The 18,112-nt window shown below is 42.7% G+C and overlaps 1 protein-coding gene across 1 annotated transcript in view; it reads right to left on the bottom strand.

The window, feature by feature from the left end:
* LOC133267870 (proline-serine-threonine phosphatase-interacting protein 2-like) overlaps positions 1 to 18,112 on the bottom strand; it is a 349,308-nt gene that overhangs the window by 262,501 nt on the left and 68,695 nt on the right. The window contains exons 10-14 of the mRNA XM_061450555.1: positions 15,167 to 15,327; positions 14,225 to 14,311; positions 11,293 to 11,428; positions 9,251 to 9,405; positions 5,963 to 6,123 (exon numbers count right to left, since the gene is read on the bottom strand). Of these exons, the coding sequence (XP_061306539.1) occupies positions 5,963 to 6,123; positions 9,251 to 9,405; positions 11,293 to 11,428; positions 14,225 to 14,311; positions 15,167 to 15,327 (700 nt within the window). The remainder of the gene's footprint in view (positions 1 to 5,962; positions 6,124 to 9,250; positions 9,406 to 11,292; positions 11,429 to 14,224; positions 14,312 to 15,166; positions 15,328 to 18,112) is intronic.

Genomic DNA, 18,112 nt, shown 5'->3' with positions numbered 1-18,112 from the left:
GAACAAGGGACAAGTGAGCAAGATCTGGCAGGCCACACAGGGTATTTAAGTTGCTTTAATAATTCCCAGAACTAGAAAAACAAATCCACCAAAACTGTTTCTTTTAGAAGGCAGCCACACAGCTATGTGAGTGACACCAGACCACAGAAGAACTGCTTCTGCACAAACACATTCAGTGCAGATGTTCCGCAAGCTTCCTGCAACATGACCATGCCACACATGTTCTCCTTGGCTGACCCTCACACCAAAAAGAAGGGAAGCTCATTTCCCATTTCAGTTTCCATCTTTGATTTTGCTGATGAGCCAGCACACATGGAAACCAGCAAATGACAGGGTCAAGTTGGACACAGCTTGGAGCAACCTGATCTAGTGGAAGGTGCCCCTGTCGATGGCAGGGAGGCTGGAACCAGATGAGCTTTAAGGTCCTTTCCAACCCAAACCAGTCTGTGATTCTATGATTCTATGATTCTATGATCTGGGGACACGAACAAATGCCCAGATGGATTACACCTATGGCATCTTGCTGGTAATAAGCCAGCACAGCTTTCAGTCATGAACAGTTGGACTTGCCATGGTAATCAAGAAATAAGCAGATGTTTTGGAAGACCAGGGATGATAGGTCTCCATTTTGTCCATCTGAAGGGATACTATCTTTTATTGTCCTCCTCTCCCTTCCTTCCTAGAGGAAAACAATAAGCACAAAGAAATCATACAAAAAAACAGCACCAGGAAAGAAATTCAAACATGAGCTAAGAGCCATCTGGTCCCAGAAGCACAAGCAGCAAAGTTCCCATGCAAAAGAGATGCATAGAGCCCCATCACACAAACACACATTTCCAGTCCCAGCTCTCCTGTAAGCTTTGGCGGGTGGTCGGGTATGCAGTCTACCCACTATTTTTCCTTTTCACTAAAGCAGGTGGCCAAGCGCAGGTGTTACTTGAAAAGGGATAAAAGCTTAGGGGTCAGCATGAAGGTGATGAATATGTGATGGTCACACACCATGTGAGGGCATCAGGTGTGGCATTGTGCCTCGGTGGAGGCTGAGAGTTGTAGTGGGGATAGAGGAGCAGAAAAATCTGTGGAGAAGACCATGAAATTGATGTCAAGAATTGAGCAAGGGTAGAGTGCAAGGAGAGCATAAGAAGAGCCTGCTAAGACAACACTTTTTCTTACGGAAGGAAGCCTTTATTATTTTGGGATTGGGGAATTATTTTTTGTTTTTTACCTGTTAGAACTGGTCCTTAGTACCTTTATATTACGTAGTTCTTGATCCTGGCTCAGTGTTCATGTCCTTGGACAGGTATCCAATGGTTAAGGGATTGCATCATTCCCAAAGTTAAGATGCTTCTGCATACATGGATGTTAACTGAAAGGCCCCACAAAATTTGAGCCTGTGAACTCCACCGCACTGGCACTACTGATTACAGCATGGCCTTCAGGAAGGCAGAAGCTCATAAGGCAGACACACTTCTGCTCTCCTGCTGCTGCTTTCTGTGTCCTGCAAGCTGCTGTTCTGTTGCTGGTGTACATGCTGTTGCTTTCTGTTGCCTTCACCACTGATGATGCTAGGGAAACATCTTCTGCACCAAAGTGGCAGGATGAAAATACATCCCAGAAGAAACAGATCTCTGCGTGCAGAATGAGAAAAGCTAACTGCTTCAACAGTGAGAAAAGTGAATCAAAAAAGGAGAATGTGTCCTTAGATAATGAAAATTCCACTACCGATATTGGGAGCTACTGAAGGTAAGAGGAGTATGTCTTGGACTGGAGGAGGAAGAGTGAAGTTTATCAGCAGAAGTGGCTTAAGGCTCCTTACTTTGTTTCAGCCAAGAGAGCAGTCAGAAGTGGCAGAGGCACTATTTTCTCAAGAAAAGAGAAGTTGTTTTCTCTGATTTTCATGACAGAGGAAGCATCTGGATGAGCAATGCCACTGTGTTCCTTCGCTTCAGCACATATGCTGCAATATCCTAATTTTACTTCAATGTAATTCCAATAGCATATCACAAAGTGGCAGATTGCAACCAGGGGTTTATAGTCTTACACTGAAAACAAATGGATTGACACATTATAAACACATCAGGCTTCAGAAAATAGGTTTTTCAGTATGGAGCCATCATATTTCTAGCACAAAAGAGGTTGCAAAATCTTTTATTTTATCAGAGCTTCCACATGATTTTAGTACGTGCAATTTATTGTGGGTTTTGCAAGGGTGTAGTTGTATCATGCATAACATACTTCTTTCTAGAGAGATACTGTATGTCCAATAACCAAAAGCAAACAAATATGATATGAAAACCACTTCAGAGATAATTTCTAGAGGATCAGAGAGTCAGGGAAGCACTGGAAAAAAATATGGTGTGATATCACATATAGCATTTGAAATCCAGCAGGCGATAGCCTGTGTTTAATTAGAATGATTAGCACGTCCATTAGATTCAGAGATACCGATATATTTGTGTGTGTGTGTCTAATTATAACCTGTGTATATAAATATGTGTAAAAGAGACGTTTCAGGCTGATTCTAGGGAAAAAAAAATAAATCTGGATCCTTTTTATGATGAACACTTTTGGCATTTGATTGAATAAATGTTCTTTCACAGAAGTCTCCTACTGCATCATCCTATTCATGGTCTGTCTGTTGTTCTTCAGAGAATTAATGATGTTCCCTTATGCTTGTGCTGGAGAAAAATTAGGATGGTGCAGTCCATACACTTAGAAGAAAATGTAATGAAGTATCATTGAAGATTTCAGTGGAGCTGTAATGATTTATAGCATATAAAATTTTATCCTATCACAAACTCCTGACTTCGCCTGATTGAAAATTCATTTCTGTCTGGGATAGAAATATTATTGAAAATAGACTATTTTAGAGAATGTCAGCTAGTCCATTCCTGGACTTCCACAGAGCCTTGGGGAGAAAACGAAATCTGAAGAACTCAGTTCTGAACTTCAAAAAGTTTGCCTCCAGTTCTGGGGCAAAAGAGAAACTCTTTCATTTTGAACTTTCTAGCAGTATTCACGATCACAATACCTAAACCACATCAGGTATTATAAAGTATTAATTGTTTAGTTGTGCAACTGAATGATTCAGAGTTCATTCCCTAAAAGCATAGATAGTGTAAAGTTATGGAGTCATAAGGGAGGAATAACACTGCAATGCATCCAAGTGATATACTAGTAATTCTGCAAATAATGTTTGGAGAAATTACTCGTATTTACTTCTTGAAAGCACAAATCAAATGACCGCTTTAAAAATCACTGAGAAGAGCTACAAACCATTCCCTTTACAGCCAACTAGAGCTTTTAGAGTTGAAAGCATAGGCCTGGAAGTCATTATTTCTTGATGCTCTTCCTGAATGTGACACAAACTCACAACTAATTCACTTAGCTTCTCTTTATCTGTGCTGGCTCCCTTGTACAACAAAGACAGCTCTTCTCATAGGGCTCTTGTGACTACTAGGTAATAGATGTTCCTATAGAGTCATAAAAAAGCTTTCAAATTAAAAGACAAAATGCAGCCAAGTCTATGAATAGGTAAATAACAAGAGCAGAGGCTTCAATGAGCTATATGGAGTGAAGATCTATAAGGATACCCTACAGACATTAATTACAGTAGAAGCTGGTTAGCCAGCTCTTTCCTCTACTGTTCATTCCCCATATGCTAGCACAACCTAGTTTTTGTAGAGGTAAGAAGCCTGTGAAACTTTCTGCATCGAGATGTGTTTCTGATGGAAGGCATTTTGTCCTCTATCTGTCCCACAATGGCAGCTAAGCAGCAAAAAGTCAACAGAGTATCTTTCAGTAACCACACAGCAGCAGCAGTTGTTTTCTTCAGACCATACAATTATGCTGTGTAGAAGAGTCAAAGTTAATCAGGTCTTGGATATTAAGGCAATGAGAACATCAGCATATATACTGGCTGGCCTCAGAATACCCAAGCTGAAACAGAAGCTTCCCTGGTGTCCCCCAGATGGAGTCTCTAATTAACCTCACTCGCATTGGCTCTTCTTGGCTAAGCCTTCAGCATCTTGGCTCTGAAGATGCAGGTGAAGGAGAGCTCTATGAGCAGCTGCCAAAGCAGAGAGGACATAAGCTGTCCGTGGCCTACAGGACTGGAGGGGAACATCCAAATGCTGCAGGTCATGGAGATTTTTATCCCTCACATAGAGGATGCAGTGGGTGAGCACCTTCGCCCTCAGATATCTCCAGACTCCATGACGACACCCGTATACTGCGATGATGCCCCCATCTCTCGAGAGACACAGGCACCAAAGATAGTGAGAGGGAGCAGCTGTCCCTGTGTTTGGAGGCGATCAGTCATGTTACCTTCTCAATCTGAGAGGAAGAGATAATGCTGGCACAAGGACAGCAAATAAAGCTGCATGAACAACACAGATACCACTTGGAAAAAGAGACGCTTAGAAAGGTAAGAAGAGTGGAATTCCATCTTTTGTGACGTGAAGCCTGAATGCACCCCACTAACATTTTGGGGATAAAGTCTTGGGTTTGCTTTCTTCCTCCTTTCTCAGTCCCTGGCCTGAGGGAAATGCCCTGTGGACTCTGATATGCGGCTATAAAGCTAAGGGGAAGGGGGCTATCCCTCCAAGCCGAGGCAAGATGCCCAGCTAAACAGTCAGGTAAGGAGGCAATGCAAAAGGAAATATTTAAAATGAGCCAGCTGCATAGTGCAGTTAGACACAGAGGTATCTCTGAGGAGTCTGAGCAAAACAGCTCTTCACATGGACACTTCATGTCCAAGCAAAAACCTGTCTAGCTTGCTTGCTTAACTCAGTAAAACATATGGTTGTTAAATATGTATCAAAAGGCAGCAATGACAACATGGTGGTTTGCTCTTTGAAAAGGGAGAGACTGGCTTGCTTTTCACAACCAAGATGACATTGCATCTGCTGCTCCGTGCTGTCTCCCTAGTGAGTTTGCTCTCTGACAAGATGTGGCTTTAGCAGTGCAGAGAGGCTGGGCCTGGCTCCTGTTTCATATTTGGCTGAATCCCCTCATTATAGTGGAGCTCTTCCAAGAAAAGAGACAAGTAACCAGCTTAGAGGTTTTACCTTTGCAATTTAAAAATAACTGTGTTTTGTAATTCTCCTTGTTCCCCAGGAGATGACTTAGAGCAGTTACTTGATGTAGCTAAGTGGAACAAAATGAACTTCCATCCTACAGGACGGACAACCTGAGAGGCCAAATGGGACTTTACAGTACACTGAACTACGCTGAATTTAGTCTTTTTTGCTTCCACCAAGTTCTCTCTATTTGTGCTGCAGTGTTGAGGCAGACCCTCATTAGTTCCAGAACAGATGGTACATCTCATTCCCCATGGGTACCCTCAGTGGAACACATTTCTTTTGGCCACTTGGCTGTCTAGAAAAGAGAAGAATACATTTATAACCCACCCATAAGGGTAAGTTAGAGCCCTCTGCTCTATCTGCACTTTGTCTGCATGATATGCATTTTCTTTCATGCAAGGAGCTCTTAAGACAGCAGCATAAAAATTCTGCATTCTCCCAACACAAAAATAGCATCCCATTACTCCTGGAAAGATGGGATGTGCATATGAGGGACCAAAACCTCATCACACATATGCAATAAAACTAGCAGATTGTAGTGGATTGCAGAGTGTGTTTCTGCAGCAGGCAATTGCAGTGGCTATGGATGTGGTACTGGAAGGTTGCATTCTACCTTTTGGAAATTCTTTGTATTACTGAGCTAGTTGCCGAGAAGTTCACAATTCAGATTGCAGTTCGTTTGGTAAGGGGTGTTAGCCATATCTTAAACCTCCCAGTCCACACTCTTTGCTTTCAGGCTTAGCAAAAATAAATGAATGAATAAATAAAAAGGATTAAGCTGTGCTCAGAAGATTCCAGTCTTGGAACAACAGCTAGGCTCTTCAAAGTCTTGCAAATGCATAGATGGAGGCACAATTTGCAAGCTTTGTTTCTAGTACCTGTAGCAGGGGAATTCCACAGCCTCACTTTCTGGCTGTCCTTCTTCCCTCACTATCACTTTGGCAAGGTACCAGCCACTGCTTCCTCCTTTGCCGTCATGCCCTATCCTCACCCTCCTCACCTGCTTCAGCGTTACTGCTTCAACGAAGAATTCATCAGCCTTTGAGAAGGAGAAGAAAAAAGGTAAGGCAATATTTCTCCTTAAAAACAAACAAACCAGCCAAATATATTATTGTAATCAAACCAACATCATCAGCATTCCGCAAGACAATTCTTCGTAAGACAAAGGAGAAAGTATGAATTAATATACCAAAGAATGAAAGCTTGAATATTTGTGCTAGATGTATAATATCAGATTTACAAATATATGATCTTCCAGCATCTTAAATCTCCCACATCACTGCATGCCCTCCATAACTGAAAAAAAAAGATAAGTAATTTTATTATTAAGAAGTTCATACAGTGGGGCCAGAAATCCAACTTCAAACCCCTGCTCAGATACCAGCTTTCTGGGAAATCCAGGACAGTCACTTCAGAACAAATCCACAGAGGTATTTAGAGGTACAATTTAAGGATATTACTCCACCTTGAATTATGGACTAGTGAGCACAATTTAACCCCAGCAATTTCTTGGCATGCAAGAATTAGGCACGGCTGCATAGGGGGATTTCCAGCTGCTCCATGAACTGTGTTTGGTTGTGTCAGAGTTTGGTGTGAACCTAACCCAGCAGCAAAACACCCTTAATATCCCACAAAACACATGAATTTTATGTCATTTTTGTTGTGTGGTTGGTTTTTGTTTGGGTTTTTTTTTCCTGGAAAAGACCTCAAATCGCCAACCCACAGAGTAACCCAAAAGTTGGCCTCTTAAGACTAGATGTCTGTTACCCAAGAGTATACTGGGAGGACCAGTTCCCAGTGGGTGATGGAAGGTGTATTAAAAGAGCAAGTTAATCCTCTGGGAATCAGGCAGACAGGTGTCTATGGTACATATACAGACACACATACATGTATAGTAAATACTGTGTGCAAGCACACAGAGTATCTGAAGCATATAGTCCAACAAAGAGATGTGACTGCTGTGATTACCATCTGGCTGAGATGCCCTGCTAAGTAAGATACTGCCATTCATTTGTTCTTCATCTCCTAAAAGCCCATGAAGCACACATGGTGGTCACATATAACCAATTATCTCCCAGAAAGTGTCGTGGCATGATAATATTCATTTCAATATTTAAATTTATTAAAAGAGTCATAATACTTCCATCACTCAGAACCCCAAACCAACCTTTAAAATAAAAACTAGACAGATTACCACTTTTGAAGTGTTAGTGATGGGTTTACATACCTGAACAAGTGCTACTTTCATAGTCAGAACTGCTGAATTGGGGATGTAAGGTATTGGAACCTCACTGAGTCAGTCTAAGTCAATGAAGTCTAATTCATTAGGCCTGCTGTTCATCTCCCTTATTAATGGCTGATATAAACTAATGAGAAAGTAACTAACTGGAACAACAGCAGGGCAAACACCTAATTTAGAGGCATCTTTAAATTTTACCTTATATACAGGCTTTTCAAGTCAAATTGGTAATCAAGGTACTACTGGCTTAAGTGGCTGTAGATTGGAGACTGCTCTGACTCTAGCTACATTTCTTTTTAACAGGGTGTCTGAGTTAATCAGTGTAGATATATTCACTCAGTCTCTTGAACTTATGAGCTCTAAGTTTCTCAGGATCAGTCCTTAAACAGCTTCCAATTCATTCACCAGCTATCACCTCCTCATGCCAAGACAGCAGTTTTCCATTAGTCAGTTCCAGTTTGGTTTATATCACTTGTGTACTATTAATCATAGTAATTGCTTTCCAAAACGATTTTTATTATTTTTTCAATTTTTCCCTTTCATGCAGGTTACCCTATAACTCATTTTTGGAGTAAAAATAAAATAGTCATTATCTGTCTTTAAAATACCTTTTATCTTCTGAGAATCAAGCACCTTCTTTGGGACTTCATTGAAACAGTGTTTAAATCATCACCAAAACATGACTTATTTTGTTATCATTTTGACAAAACAAGATTTTGTCAAAAAACAAAAAGCTGTCCTTTATAACTTGGACATACTTTTTAAAAATAAAAAAATGAATGTAACTGCATGGGAAAAAATATGGTGTTTCAACATCCATGTCTGCAAACCTGTATATCATTTAGAAACAGAGTGAATTTACAGACTATGTAAATACCATGTTTCTACATACAGGTCTTACAGAAACAAGAAAACGGTGATGAAAGCTCTTTCAAAGTCTAAAAACTCAGTCATTTCAGTGAAGAATTGGAAAATCTGGACACTCAAAGGCAAATCCAATGTGTTAATACATGTTTCAGAACCCTGAACACAACAGTCAATTTTGAAAACATGACCTCCTTTTCTTTTCATTTTTTCAGTCTAACATCCTCATTTTCTTGCCATTCCAAATCTTAAATCAAATAATGACACAAAAGATGAGAAATCTGCAGAGTTGTGTAATCATATTCTCAAAATCCTCTCCAGGAGATACAGATTATATTTTACCTGTCAAAGTCAGACCATAAAGATCCAAAACTGGCTTCATAGGTTGACCCCATAGATAGATCAGCATATTATACACTTGTTAATGCTGTTAACGCTACAACGGCTTTAACTACAATTTGACCTTTTCCTATTTCCAGCTTTCCAAGGATCTCTGTCTTCACTCCAGGCCATTTCCACCCACTCCATTCAGGACTTGGTCATTGAAAAACATGTTAAAAGCAGATTGAAAATAACACACAAAAACTGAGTTCATCATGGTTGAGGGAAGAACTGGAGGAAATATAAATGAAACAGATGAGGCTTTTGGTTCTAATTTTCACATTAAATAAGATGCTTTTTCTTGCTTTGCCCTGGGAGACAGATTTTTTGCCATATTAGATGAAGGGCGAAAGACTCACTCTTGCTCTTGGAAGATGCACAGATTTTCTGTAAGCCTTCCCTGATCTGAAGATGCCATGTCAACAGTCAGGATTTAGCTGGGAAGCAAACTAGGAGACTCTTAGGAACATACCAATTTCAAGCAATGACACACTGTCCCTGACCCGAATGTCCCTCCAACTGCAACCTGTTATGATGCTCCGTGAACATAATTTAATCTCCTTTCTGCCTTAGCCCAAACTAGCATAGAAATTAGTCAAGCTTACAAACACATACATCAAAAAAGAAAATCTACAGTCACACACTCAAAAACCCATCCTAAGGAGCTGCTGTGTGAACTTACGTTGCCCTTTTCAAACTTATTGACGGTGTTGATGCAGTTGTAGAGAACACGATCTCCCGTGTCTCCTTGGTCACCGATGAGGCACACAAAGACATTGGCATCCGTGCCGCTCCCACTTACCGTCCCAGTGCAAACTGTCACCCGGTACTTAATCACTGTGGAGACATAGATTAATAAAACAGTTACAACAACACAATTAATTGCCATTTAAATTTACTGCATTTTTCACAGAATTGCAGTTAATTTTAAATGGTTGTACTTCCAGTTGGTACTTCTGATGATGTATTTACTTTAACATTTCCATGTTATCATATAATCACAGAATGGTTTGGGTTGGAAGAGACATTAAAGCTCAGCCAATTCCAATCCCCTGCCATAGGCAGGGACACCTTCCAATAGACCAGGTTGCTCCAAGCCCCATCCAACCTGGCCTTGAACACTGCCAGGGATGGGGCCACCAGGAAAAGAAAAATAGCCAAAATAGGAAGGCCTGAAATGCCAAGAAAAAACATAAACCCCCTCCACAGGACACAAAAATGCCATCTCCTTCAGGTAAAACCTCATGAATTGAAGCGCATAGCTTCCTTAGGGCACCACCTCTCCTATCTCCCCTCCTGCCTTCCCAAGTGGATCCTTGTGATGGGGGACCTTGTAACAACATGTTCTGGAAAAACATCATTTTCAGCACCCAGAGGCACGGCAGGGAGAAAAAAAAGAGTTAAAAAATACTGAGCACTTGGGGACCTGGGGAACAGGCTCTTCATGTTGGCTTTATGGGGGAAGACAAGCCCAGCTGGTCCCATCTCCTTGGGACCCTCACAGTGCAGAAGGTTGGATCATGTCTTGCCAGCTTACACCTTTGAGATCATTATTGAGGATTTTGATGGGTAGATTTTGAGTTGCCACCTTCCTTCCACTGCCCTGCCCTCATCTCTTCTCCCCCAGCCCATTAGGTGAAGGATTTCCAGAAGGAATTTCATAAGGAAGAGCCAACACCAGAACCAACCTTCAAGAGAGAAACCTTGTTCTCTGGCATCAGGAAGGGAAAAGAAGCAATACTGCCACCCTCCCTCTGAAACCAACACAAGTGGATGCTGCATCTCACCCATGCTCAGCACAATTGCTCCTCACAGGGAAGTGCCTGCTTTTGAACTCAAGCAGCCCTCTCCACAGCTGATTAAAAATACATTTCAAACCCAGCTTTATTTACATTTTAATAACATCTGCAATTACAATTACTCTTCCTCTTCTGAGGAACTGCTCAGCTGCATGCAGATCACTGAGTTCACTGGAAACTTCACAAAACAGGGGACTCGTGGTCTACAGAGTGTGGAGCCCCACCGGCTGCTTTGGTGGAAATAAGAGAAATCCCAGCATTCACCTTGAGATATGCTGCTCTCCGAAAGTCTCCTTTCAAGTACATTTAATTCTTGCGACACAAGGTCAAGACTGAAGTGGCCACTTCAGGGAGCCAGCTCAAAGTAATGCAGCTTTCCTTAATTAAATCTCCAGTTCAAGCGCAGTTAACCCAATAAATAGATTAGATTGCTTACACGTACTGAATGGCGTCTATGCTCTCACAGAACTCTTCTGTGTAACCTCCCATATATTTATACATATATCTGCTTACATGTGCATATAATTAAATAAAACTTTAAAGCCCCAAAGTGGTTGCTGAATTTTTTGCCCTTTAGCTGAGTGAGCTTTCCATGAACATCCCTCAATCCTTGTATTCCACTTTTTAAGGAAGAATGAGAAAAAATCCAAGTTTGGAAAAAAAAAAAAAAAAAAGCTCTGGAAACAATTATATTGCAGCCAGGCCTCTCCCATCTCCCATCACAAAGAAATCTGCTCAGAACAAGATCCTGGGATTTCTAAGGCTTCATGAAGCTAATGATGCTCTCAGAAAATACTGCAGAGAGAAAGTGCCAGAAAGAAAAGCTCATTGAATTGCATCGGTCTGCTTGTGCATCCCTTACACAAAGAGGGTTTCTTTCTATTCAGGTCTAAGTGAACCCCTAAACGGAGCCCATGGCTCTCACCTGGCATGACTTCAGTCACTAGAGATCCCTCCGCAGGGAGCTCCCGCACGATCTCATTGTCGTCTTCATTTATATCTAGCCAGCGGCCGCAGTTGAACGAGTATTTTTCTTTTGTCAGCGTTTTCAACAGAGTTACCTTCATTAAACCAAAACACTGTGTGAGTTCAGATGCTTAAAGACAAACAAGCAACAAGCTCCTGACAGGTTTTTGCCTGGGAAGCGAGAGTAGGTAGCTACAGAATAATAGCACACTTTAAAAATGAGACCGTCATTCCGACTTGTGCATGACGGTGATGCATGGAACAAAGTCTGTCATAGCTGACAGCTTTTCGTTCCTACATTCTCCAACCGCTCCACAGTGTTGTGAAAGTATTGTTGGATATTGTGGATCTTAGTAACTGTTTGTCATATGCCACTGCATAAATCCACAGAGCAAAATATGGATGGCACGGGCAGGGACACCCTCCACTAGAGCAGGTTACTCTAAGCCCTGTTCAACACTGCCAGGGATGGGGCAGCTACAGCTTCTCTGGGCACCCTGTGCCAGCGCCTCAGCACCCTCACAGCAAAGAGCTTCTGCCTAAGAGCTCATCTCAGTCTCCCCTCTGGCAAGTTAAAGCCATTCCCCTTGGCCTGGCCCTACAGGCCCTTGTCCCAAGCCCCTCTCCAGCTTTCCTGCGGCCCCTTTAGGCACTGGAGCTGCTCTCAGGTCTCCCCTTTAGGAGCCTTCTCTTCTCCAGGCTGACCAAGCCCAGCTCTCTCAGCCTGGCTCCAGAGCAGAGCTGCTCCAGCACTTGCAGCATCTCCATGGCCTCCTCTGGCCTCGCTCCAACAGCTCCACGTCCCTCTTGTGCTGTTGCCCCAGAGCTGGATCAGGACTGCAGGTATGGGATCTCCCCAGGGTGCAGCAGAGGGGGAGAATCCCCTCCCTTGACCTGCTGCTCACACTCTGGGGATGCAGCCAGCTCATGAGGGGGTTCTGGGCTCAAGCACACACTGAAGCCATGTCATGGGGAGCTCCTCCTCACCCAATACTCCCAAGTTCTTCTCCAGCCTGTATTTGTGCTGGGGATTGCCCTGACCCAGGGGCAGGACCCTGCACTTGGCCTTCTTGAACTCCATGAAGTTCATATGGTCTCACCTCTCCGGCCTGTCCAGGTCTCTCTGGATCCCAGAGGTCAATAGCATCATACAGCTCAGTGTCAACAGCAAATGTACTGAGAGTGCACTCAATTCCACTGCCCGTGTTGCCAACAAAGATGTTGAACAGGATTGATCCCAACACTGACCCCTGAGGAGGACCATTCTTCACTGGTCTCCACTTGGACATCAAGCTGTTGATCAGAACTCTTTGAGTGTGATCATCCAGCCAATTCCTTATCGACCTAGTGGTCCATCAAATCCATTCCTCTCCGGTTTAGAGACAAGGATTATGTGACACAGGAGAGAGGATGCTGGACTAGATGGATTTATAGGCTGACCAGTGTGACTGTTCTTGTAATAGAAAATGGAAGCCTGCTCTGACATAAAGCAAGCTTGGCATGAAATCTGTGAGGACTGGAACAAAGCATCACTAAGGTTTCATCTCAGTATGGAGGCACAAGTGACGGGAATCATCTGCTATGAGACTGATCCATCCAGAAAACAGCAGACTGGGTGTACATGTGCAGATTGATTTCCTGCAGCTTCACCAGGTTTGCTTAGAAAGTTTATCCCAAAGTAAATCCTAGACACACTGTTAGATTCCTCTTATCCTTCCTGAACACAATTTCTGTGCAGGAGAAAAGGATATCCTAGGGAAATCTGTAGCTATAGAAGGTCTAAGCAGTCTTACTCATTACCCATGAACGAACTAACAGTTTGCAGTGGCCTAATGTCTGACCAGAACTTTCTTTTTGATAAAGACCACAGCCAGACAACTTCTCCCACCACATGGTGAACACAGGATTACTTTAAAGTCCTTTCCCCACTGGAGAGGTGTTTGTCTGTGTATGCTTTAGCAGCTCCCTGACAATGAAGGACAGCAGGATCTGTCAAAGCACATTAAAAGCACTCAAGAAAAATCTTTTAAGTGGTAAATTGTGATTTATCATCGCAATTATTTATGGCTGCAGAACAAAGAATATTTTTGTTACGTGCAGAGAACATCTTCCAAGCTCTGCAGTAGGAGTATAGGTGAAGCTTAGAGGTGAACTTGCTGCCTTGCAGATCCATGTGAGGGCTGACAGCATGGTAGTCACTGCTGGTAGAACAGAGGGCATGTAGTTGAAGAATACCCTTTTCATTTCCCAAACACAACAATGCTGCTCTCTTCTGCACAGTCTCCACAGGCTCCTCCAGTCTGCAAGTGTCCTGCAGTGGGGCTGTCAAAACTTCAGGACAGGTTATGCTCTGAATAGGAGACCATACAATAGGTCTCTGCTGCAATCAGTTCTTCATTACGACCAGCCTAAATAGGAGGTTTACCTCTCCATATAGTAACAATGCTTAAGAGTAGGAAGCTTTTCGAAGAGCAAAGGAAAAAGTCCCTGGCAGCAGCCAGGGAGGACTACAGTGGCCTGATGCTGGAAGCATGGGGAAATATCATTATCACCATTAAGTTGGGCTGTTGGGAGCTACCATTTCCAGTTGCTCTCATTTCCCATACATACCTGGGCTGAACTGAAAAGGAGAGGAGGAAGAAGGAATCTCTTCCAAAACCATACAATGAACCCTTCTCTCCCCATGTATTTTTGTGAATGCTATGATGTGCTCTCTCCACATCCTGTTTTCATGTAGGATTTCCAATTCCACCCCTAGGGCTGCACTGTCTGTAAAGGGAGGCACCTCTGACCACTGCACATCAAACTCAGCTGCCAGCTGGAGAATGCAGTGACCCAGGACTGCAACCAATCTGTCTCTCCAGGTCTACCTTCCCCTGCCATCCCCTCACCTTGTTCAGATGCCAGCCAGCAAAGGGATTTCTTTTCTCATGCCATATCCGAAGCTTATAAAATGTGCCCAGATCAGGGAGCTCAATCTATAAAGGGGGAGAAAGTAAAAACGCATTATCCATTTCTTAAGGCAGCAAAGCAAGCACACAAAGGACACCTCTGGACATCTTTTTAGAGCCAAATCAGAGAGGAGTCTAAAACTAAACTAAAAAACCTAAATTTTGTTCTTTAAAAGTAATAAACTCTACTCTGCTAAGAGCTTGATGCTTCTCTTTTCTGGAGAGGAGAGCATATAAATTTAATCCATGCACTTTTGATCATAACAGCTGCTTGAAACCACTCATCCCAGTAAGAACTAAGGCCAGCTCCCAAGCTTCAGCTCCTTCTCAAAGAGGGTCTGCAAAGCACAGCCACTATTCCTCCAGGAGGCATCTGTTTGCTGCAGCATTTTTGCTGCTGCAAAGAGCGTAAAACTTTTGCCTTCAATCATGCATTAAAATTGTTTGTTTCCTATTTTTTCTCTGACCAGTCCCCAGTTAACTTTTAAGCATATTGGTTTCTAAATACAAGAAGACCCTCTCCAGCCTCCAAACTCAACAAGCTCTTGAGCTCAGCTCCAAACATTCAAGGAGGCTCGCATCCAAGGAGGCTGAAGACCAGATCACTGGGGAGAGGAAACACCACTCCTAATTCTTCTGTAAATAGCTAATAACCTCTTAGGCACTGGGGAAAAAAATAGCTAAATTACTAGCTTTAGAAAGACATGGCCTAAACGGGTGGATGAATAATTTACATCACCAACAAATTGAATGAATTCACCTCCACTTCAGAAGGATCTACTGAGGTAAAGACTTCCTGCTGTTGATTTTCTGTGCAGGGCTGAAGCTGATGCCCCAGGAAACAATACCAAGCCAAATTTACCACTTGCACAAGATTCGTACCATGAACTTGTCAGTCTGTCCGGTTTCAAAGTTGTCTGAATTGTTGTCCAGCTTCATCTCATCTGACTTCCCCTTGTCTCCATAAATCTGGAAAAAGATGGTGGCATCTGTCCCTGCATTTTTAATGTCACTTGTCCAGATCCACAGAGACCAGGGGCTTTCTACAAAGAAAAGTTCAAGACATTTTGTTTAAAAAGTAATTTTTAAAGGTAAAAACCATAGTTATCATTCTTTCCTCTGGAAGAGGATAGGATGGCATGACATTGTTCAGGACATTTTATCCTTTTCTGCACAAACATGATCAAGCTGCTACATGATATACACAAATGAGATTTCCTGGAAATCTAATTCTATGTTTTCATTTAAAATAAAATGAGATAAATCACGAATCACCACTTTCATGGTGAACCATATTCTTCTGTGTCATACATTTCTAACAGGGTAATCCAGGGATGTACTTCATCTCTGTAGTTTAAGTACACAGTCAGCTTTCTTTTTGTCAACGAGTCTCCAGTTACTTGTGTATGGTGCAAAGCAGATCCAGGTAGCTCCTAAAAATTGCTCCAGATGATCTGTGTTTGGAACAAGGAGGAGTATGGGTATGGCCATGTATCAGTTCATCCTGATCTAACGAGCCTTCTTGAGGTTGGATCAATTACTCCAGATATGGCTTTTGCAGGACAGGCTAAGATCCCGTTCAGGTATCTCCAGCCAGTCTGCACCATGTGGGGCAAACATGCTCAGAGCAACATATAGGTATTTTTCAAAAGTTTTGAAGTTATTTACATGCATAAATCCTACCTGACTTCAGCTAACACTTGTGCTACTCTAAGCAAAATGCCCAAAGATCATGTAAAAGCTCCAACATTTTCCTCTCTTTAAGTCTTAGCTGCACACTTTGTCTATAAAAGCAGTCCACCTGCAGCATCTTTATCGTGGTTTTCATACCAGGGGATGGTTACCTATGTAAAGATGACATTATTTCCTCTAAAGAGCCCCTCATCTTCATTCTTTATTGGTAATAATGTGTTTCAGTTCTGCAGGCTTTGCAGCACCCACAGAAGAGGGAACAGGCTTCTTTCCTGACTCAGACATCAGCTGAATTATTAACAAATCTTAATGAAAGAATTGCTCACTCTTTTGGTATGCCAGAGCCCAGATCGGCATGGCTTGACCTTCAGAGCCCAGAATGGAATACAAAAATGAAATGACATGCATATAAATTAGATCCTTACTGATGTACTCAGCACTTGACTGTGGAAAAGAGGCAACAGCTACTGAGGGGAAAGAAGGAACTCTCTTCTAGAAAAAGTTTTGCCCCTATATGCATGATGTCCATGACCACTCTTTCCTGAAAAACACCAGCAAGTTTTATCTGAGCAGAAATGAAGCTAAGGCAAATTTGTGCATGACATGTGATACAGCAGTCCTGCTCTCCCTGGGTAAAAGAGCAAGGGCAACTCAGACACCAGAGACTTCTCTCATCTGTCTGGTTTGGCCTCCCTGATCTCTTGCTGAAGGAAACGAGGAGCAAGGCATGCAGGGATGGGGAACAGGGAACTTGTACCAGAATTAAGTTACTGATGGAGGGATGTCAGGGAGAAGCCACACAGGGAGAAAAGTGGGTGAGCTAGGTCTGCAGCTGCTGGAGCAGACCAAGCATATCCCCAAATACCCATCTTCATCCTCCCAGGGCTCTCTGGGCACATTCCCAATCCCTATCCCTTCACATCAAGGGATCCAAGCAGATTAGAAATTCTCAGAACCAGAGTGAATATTCCCCAGGGCACAAACACCATGGATAGTTTGCACCCTGGAGGGCTAGACCTGGCATTACAGTTTTCAGGATAGCATTTGAGATAACAAGGGGGGGGGGGGGAAAGGCTGAGAATAAATAGAAGCTATATGTTGGGCTGCAATCCACAGGGGGAACAGCTTGCAAACGCTGTGCAGGCAGCCGTTTCATCATGGATACCCGAAGTGAGGTTGAACCAAGCTTTGATCATCTCTACAGAAACGGACAGTCCTGTATGCACAGGGAGATAGGCAAAATGACATAATAGGTCTTTTCTAACTCCAAGTCTTACGCTTCTATAATCTGGCAGATAAAGGTCACAAATTTCTCAAGGCTAATGCTCTCTATCTCCTGCACTGCAGCAGCAAGGGAATTAGCCTGTCAATAACAGTCAGAGCTGATAATAGAGGGTTAAAGGTTGCAGAAGCTTTAGTTAAATGGACCGAGTCAGGGAAGCAACGTGGTTCTAACACTGACTAACATTTAGACAAAGCTTATTTAAATGAAGTGCTGTTTAAGCAGGAGCCCACCCAAAGCATTCAGATTAAACTGGATGTATTATCCTAATTAAAACATTCTGCTTACACATACACACTGGTGCAGGCAAGACGGCAGTGATCAGTTCTGTGTGGCAAGTGAGGCTGGGTGCTGGAGCCGTGTGTGGATGGATGGACACGTTGGTATGCTGCCCTAGTTATTACAGAGCAACACCTCCCAGCAAATGTGTGTCATTGCCTCGCTCTAGAGAAAAAGAGGCTTCAAATGCAGCACTGGTGTGCCTCAGGAGGCACTTCTGGCAGCTGGACAGGACTAAGACCTGTTCTTTTTCTCTTAGGCCAAGAGTTAAAAAGTTGGAGGGAAGAGTCTGGGTTTTCTTCCTGTTTTCCTTCATGTTTGTATTTTAATTATACTTGGGTTTTGTTTCTATATGGAAGAAGAAAGCTTTGCTTCTGTAGTAATAAGAAGCATAGCCTGCTTGCCTGCAAAGGTGAAATGTCAGCAGAGGCAGCCCAAAGCCCCATGAACCTAGGAAGGCTGCCAGGTCCCACTTTTTCCTTTTAGAAAATGATTGAAATTCTTCAAAATATTTTTAAAGTTTCATTTTAAACTCCCCAAACCAGGATGTTCAAAGCTGATACTCACACAGGACT

Source organism: Pezoporus flaviventris, unplaced genomic scaffold (assembly GCF_033815535.1).
Source record: "Pezoporus flaviventris isolate CSIRO_AGI_PZ_B2104156 unplaced genomic scaffold, CSIRO_AGI_Pfla_v1 ptg000010l, whole genome shotgun sequence".
NCBI lineage: Eukaryota > Metazoa > Chordata > Aves > Psittaciformes > Psittacidae > Pezoporus > Pezoporus flaviventris.
The sequence above is the reverse complement of the archived record's forward strand: the minus strand, read 5'-3'. Positions and strand labels throughout refer to the sequence as shown.